Source organism: Oncorhynchus mykiss, chromosome 5 (assembly GCF_013265735.2).
Source record: "Oncorhynchus mykiss isolate Arlee chromosome 5, USDA_OmykA_1.1, whole genome shotgun sequence".
Classification (NCBI taxonomy): Eukaryota; Metazoa; Chordata; class Actinopteri; order Salmoniformes; family Salmonidae; genus Oncorhynchus; species Oncorhynchus mykiss.
The window spans coordinates 66,386,541-66,392,540 of NC_048569.1; the positions used below are offsets into that span (position 1 = coordinate 66,386,541).

General features: G+C 42.8%; 1 protein-coding gene across 1 annotated transcript; it reads right to left on the reverse strand.

The window, feature by feature from the left end:
• Positions 1 to 2,482: 2,482 nt before the first annotated feature.
• On the reverse strand, positions 2,483 to 5,382 carry LOC118964532. The gene is made up of 2 exons (XM_036976524.1): positions 3,376 to 5,382; positions 2,483 to 3,272 (listed from the first exon to the last, which is right to left on the reverse strand). Coding segments are annotated over exons 1-2 (1,695 nt in total). The 5' UTR covers positions 5,069 to 5,382; the 3' UTR covers positions 2,483 to 3,270.
• Positions 5,383 to 6,000: the final 618 nt, after the last annotated feature.

Here is a 6,000-nt window from a genome sequence, read left to right on the forward strand (position 1 = left end):
CAGTGAATGTTCCTGACTGGCCAAGTTACAGTTTTGACTAAAATCTACTTGAAAATCTATGGCAAGAGCTGAAAATGGTTGTCTAGCAATGATCAACAACCAATTTTACAGAGCTTGACATTTTAAATCATTTTTAAAATCCAGGTGTAGAAAGCTCTTAGAGATTTACCCAGAAAGACTCACAGCTGTAAATGCACAGCTGTAGGTGCATCTACAAAGTATTGACTCAGGGGCGTGAATACTGAATACTTATGTAAATGAGACATTTCTGTATTTCCTTTTCAATAGATTTGCAAACATTTCTAAAAGCATGTTTTCACGTTGTCATTATGGAGTATTGTGTGTAGATGAAAAAAACTATGTATTTAATCAATTTTGAATTCAGGCTGTAACACAACAACATGTGGAATAAGTCAAGGGGTATGAATACTTTCTGAAGGCACTGTAGATGCCTTGGGGCCAATTCAAAGAAGTAACTCCTGAACCATCTGTAGCATGTTGTCACTTGTTAACTGGCACAATCACCATAGTTTTACTCTGCAAGTTTATCTCTTGACCAAGGCTGAAGTCATTTGACCACCCCCAGCCAGCATTCTACTGTAAATTGCTCTTGAACAGATACAAGGCCGATACCTGAGTATCGGCTTGCTTGACCCTGGCTTGGGGGTGGTTAGTAAATATCAGTTATCAACCTAGTCACACATAATGGTTTTGTCCCTAGTCAGAGGTGTTAAGGATTCATGACTGTCTATTCACATTAAGAAACTGATGCAGCTTGCTGTAAGAGCTTCCACCTAATGTTTCCCCAGGAGATCTGGCAGTGTTGCTTACCATTCCAGGGGCTGTGACACTGAATGCCTGCAAATACTCAGTGAGCACACACAAGTCATATGCTCTGAATTTGATACTGTACTTTCCAATTACTCAACATCATACAAAAAAGGAATGTCCACCTAGGTCTCTATCATATATCTTGTATTATGTAACAGACACACTGCTAACCCATTGCCCAATGGGTTACTTGTTGCGCAAATAGGGCTCAAGGAAATGAGACATTAGCAATGCTAGTTTGCTTGGGGCTGAGCTATACTCCCCTACATATTTATATGGACAGTGAAGCTAAAACGTTTCATTTGGTTCTATAGTCCAGCTTTTTGGATTTGAGATCAAAATTTTACAGAGAGGACAGTACAGAATGTCACCTTTTATTTGAGGATATTTTCATACATTGGCCTATCTGTTTTACCTTTAGAAATAAAAGCACTTCAAATATCTAGTCCCCCCCATTTGAATTTGTCATAAGTATTTGGACAAATTCACTTATAGTGTATTAATTTTAGTATTTGATCCCATATTCCTAGCACGCAATGACTGCACCAACCTTGTGACTCTACAAACTTATTGGATGCTTTTGCATTGTGTTTTATTTGGAAAATTAGGCCTTTTATAAACGCATTTCATGCAATTCTAGTTGCATGAAGGTGAAGGAGCCGGATGTGGAGGTCCTGGGCTGGCGTGTTACACGTGGTCTGAGGTGAAGAAGCCAGATGTGGAGGTCCTGGGCTGGCGTGTTACACGTGGTCTGAGGTGAAGGAGCCGGATGTGGAGGTCCTGGGCTGGCGTGTTACACGTGGACTGAGGTGAAGGAGCCGGATGTGGAGGTCCTGGGCTGGCGTGTTACACGTGGACTGAGGTGAAGGAGCCGGATGTGGAGGTCCTGGGCTGGCGTGTTACACATGGTCTGAGGTGAAGGAGCCGGATGTGGAGGTCCTGGGCTGGCGTGTTACACGTGGACTGAGGTGAAGGAGCCGGATGTGGAGGTCCTGGGCTGGCGTGTTACACGTGGTCTGAGGTGAAGGAGCCGGATGTGGAGGTCCTGGGCTGGCGTGTTACACGTGGTCTGAGGTGAAGGAGCCGGATGTGGAGGTCCTGGGCTGGCGTGTTACACGTGGTCTGAGGTGAAGGAGCCGGATGTGGAGGTCCTGGGCTGGCGTGTTACACGTGGTCTGAGGTGAAGGAGCCGGATGTGGAGGTCCTGGGCTGGCATGTTACACGTGGTCTGAGGTGAAGGAGCCGGATGTGGAGGTACTGGGCTGGCGTGTTACACGTGGTCTGCGGTTGTGAGGCCAGTTGGACATACTGCCAAACCAGTGTGCAAGGCTTATGTGAAGCGATAGGTAACGATGCTTCGTGTGCGGCAGTTGTTGATGTGTGCAGAGTGTCTCTGGTTCAAGCCCAGGTAGAGGAGAGGGACGGTAACAAAACTGTTACACCAAATAAATGTAACATTGGTTAAGAAAAACATTTAATTCTCTGGCAACAGCTCTGGTAGACATTCCTGCAGTCAGCATGCCAATTGCATGCTCCCTCAAAACTTGAGACATCTGTGTAATGATCATGCTGTTTAATCAGCTTCTTGATATGCCACACCTGTCAGGTGGATGGATTTGAGAGAAATTTGGAAAAATTCTGGGATCTTTTATTTCAGCTAATAAAACATGGGACCAACATTTTACAAGTTGAATTTATATACCTCCACTCCTCTAGTCGAGACCACTTCAAAAATGCAATGATATGCATGCAATGCTTTATTATAAAGGTGATTTTCCGGTATCTCAGAGCTCTCCAGGTCACCCCCCTATCGTGCTCACTTTATGTTGTTGCCTCCCGATTTACAAATTAAGCACCGTTTAGCTTTGTAGGTATTGTGGAGCTCCTGCACCTAAATATAAACAGTACCAGCCCCCAAAATGAGCATCGGCACCTATTTCAGTCCAAGTCTAGCACTGCTGCCCAAATAAATTTGTAGGAGAGTTTATATCTTACATTATATATTTGGGGTGTCAGGTTGCCTAGTGGTTAGAGCGTTGGGCTAGTCACTGAAAGGTTGCAAGATCGAATCCCTGAGCTGACAAAGTAAAGATCTGTTGTTCTTCCCCTGAACAAGGCAGTTAACCCACTGTTCCTAGGCCGTCATTGAAAATAAGAATGTGTTCTTAACTGACTTGCCTAGTTAAATAAAGGTAAACCAAAAACATTTGTTTTATCTGGTTTAGTACATTTAGATCAGTGCTCAAATCCTAAGAGAATGTGTCCCCCTAGTGTTTACTTTCTGAAACTACTCCAGCTCACCTAAAAATATTGCACAGAATTAAGGGATAAATGCAAAATACTAATATCGGTATTTATTTGATGTTGATCAAAATAAATAATTATTTCTTCAGAAAGAGGACTCATGTTGAGGGAAATAAACTTTTCTTCCTTCAGGACTCCTGTTGAGGGAAAATAAGAAATTATTACTAAAGGGCAAATATATTTGAATGATAACATTGCATTGTATCAGCCATAGAGTAAATTTTTTATGTTGGTACTCACAGTGATGTTCCTTCCTGCAGGGTCTGCTAGTTGACACTGATGGCTGCTCTGACAGACAGGTTGTCTGTGTCTGTGGAAATGGGGATGCATTGTCTCTTCCCTCCCCTTCTGTGCTCCTTGCTATCAACTCTCTGTGCACGTTGGATTCTTTGTGTAGTGAATATTTATTTAGATTTGATTCACATTTCAAACACGTTGTGAGTACTGGATACTCGGAATGAAAACACTTCTTAGAAAAAGGCCCAAAAGCGACTTTGGGAAATCCTCTTTCTTGAATCTCAGTGACACTGGATTCTGATAGGCTATGGGAGTTGTTCTGGTTGTTCTGTTGTTTTTTACTAATTTCTTTGAGGTCGTTGGTTTTGGATGTAGCTGATGTCTGAGGCTCTTTGGGCTCCACAGGGATATCCTTAACCTTAGAGGCCGCTCGGGGGTGTTGGACTTTGGCTCCAGGGCGACGTCTCTTGTACAGGTCTTTGGCCACACCCTCAGGAACCTCAAATGCCTTCAGAGAGTCCATTATCCGTTTTGGGTAACCCCAGTTTTTGTGAGCCTTCTTTTTCCTCACATTGCCCTCTAAAGCCTCTTTCTGTTCGTCAGTCAAAAATGGCAAGTCACTTGTCATCACCTCTATGTCATACTTGGGCTTTGGGGAAACTCTGCTATGGTCTATCTTTGGTGCCTTGAGAATAAGGGCTTCAATAGACTTTGTCACCACATGAGGCAAACCCCAGAGGTGTTGGATTTTCTTGCGTTTGATGTGGAACTCTAGCTTGTCTCTCATTTCTTTGCTGATGAAAAGAGTCTTAGAGCAATTCAATTCCAACTCTACCTCTGATGATGTCACTTCCTTAGGCTGAGAAGTTTCTCCGGGTGTGATCAGTTCCATGGACTTGCTGAAGATGGTGGGCGCTCCCAATACATTTTCCAAACGCTTCTGTTTCAGGTTCATCTCAAGAAGTTGAATGGATGCCTTTTCCATTAATAAAACATGTTTCACTCTGGGTATAGGGATGTGAATACCTGGTCCGACTAGCTTCTTCACTAACTTGTTAGGACAAGAATTTCCCTGTGGCTTAGACAAGAGATCCATCTTTTCCCGTTTCTGATCATTGAAGGCTACCCGGGATATATCAGTAGAGTTCATTTTTGATAATTTGCCAAAAGATTTTCCCTTCATTTTGATAAGATATTCAAACATGGCAAGGCTTTTTTGAAATGGGGTCTTTGCATTTTCCTGTTCGGGATCTGTAACTTTGTCACACACCATAGTTCGATGTTTTTCCTCTTCAACATTGAAAACAAGCTCAGGAATCTTCTTTGTGGCCTCTTTCCAGATACTGTTCTCAAGACTGTGCATCCCCTGCAATTCTACTGGTAGTGGGTTATTCAACTCTGACCTGCCAGCAGGACCTTTGTTAGTAGAGCATGGCTCATCCTTGGAAACCACTTGTGGAGCATGGATCGCTTCACTCATCTCAGATCTTACAGACACAAGAGTGGATAGACTGGATCTTGAGGAGCTGAGGGAGGACCAGGAGTTAAATGAGCTGATATAATCAGATGACCCCATAATGCTCAGAGGCCAAAAGCTGTCCTCAGTCTTACTGCTGGTGGTGGTTTTGTTTCTGGAATCTGGAGTGTCCACCCTGATGTCGACGCACCTGCCACCATCATTGTTACACAGGTGCATAGACCTGCACTGTCTGCAGTCAGACGGTAACTCGACATGACATTTGGAGGAAAATGAAGGTTTCCCCTTTGTATCAAGTTCACTTGCCGTGTTGTAGAAAGAGTCAAATTCAGAGTCATATTCAGTAGTAAGGCTACAACCTGAGCTTGAGTCAACATAGGAATCTGGAGACTGCTGCCACTTTGGCTTGCTCTGTCTTCTGCTCCTACAGCTGACCTTGTGCACAGATCTGTTCTCCAGCAGATCATCCAGTTCATTCACATGGTCTAAGCAGCTACTATATAGGGTGTAGCTCTGGGTGGTCAAATCCTTCAGCATGTCCCTTGTGAGAAAAGATACCACTGATATTTGTAAAAACATTTTTTGAAGAAATGTATGAAATTACTTAAGTGTTGGCTAGAGCACACACACACACACACTCTCTCTCTCTCTTTATTGGCATGTTTACATTGCCAAAGCAAGTGAAATAGATAAGAGAAATAAACAATAAAAAATTAACAGGAAACATTAAAAGTTTACAAAAAGTTCCAAAAGAATATATACAGTGTTGTAATGATGTGCAAATAGGTTGTATTTACAATGGTGTTTGTTCTTCACTGGGTGACCTTTTCTTGTGACAACAGGTCACAAATCTTGCTGCTCTGATTGCACACTGTGGTATTTCACCCAATATGTATGGGAGTTTATCAAATTTAATTTGTTTTCAAATTCTTTGTGGGTCTGTGTAATTTGAGGGAAATATATGTCTCTAATATGGTCTTACATTTGGCAGGAGGTTTCAACCTCATTTTGTGGGCAGTATGAACATAGCCTGTCTTCTCTTGAGAGCCAGGTCTGCCTTCAGCTGCCTCTCTCAATAGCTAGACTATGCTCACTGGGTCTACATAGTCAAAGATTTCCTTAATTTTAGGCATTCTAGTTTGCACTGTTTT

Excerpts from the sequence above, each read along its gene's own strand:
- LOC118964532 (XM_036976524.1), bottom strand. The coding sequence starts at position 5,068 with ATGCACCTGTGTAACAATGATGGTGGCAGGTGCGTCGACATCAGGGTG.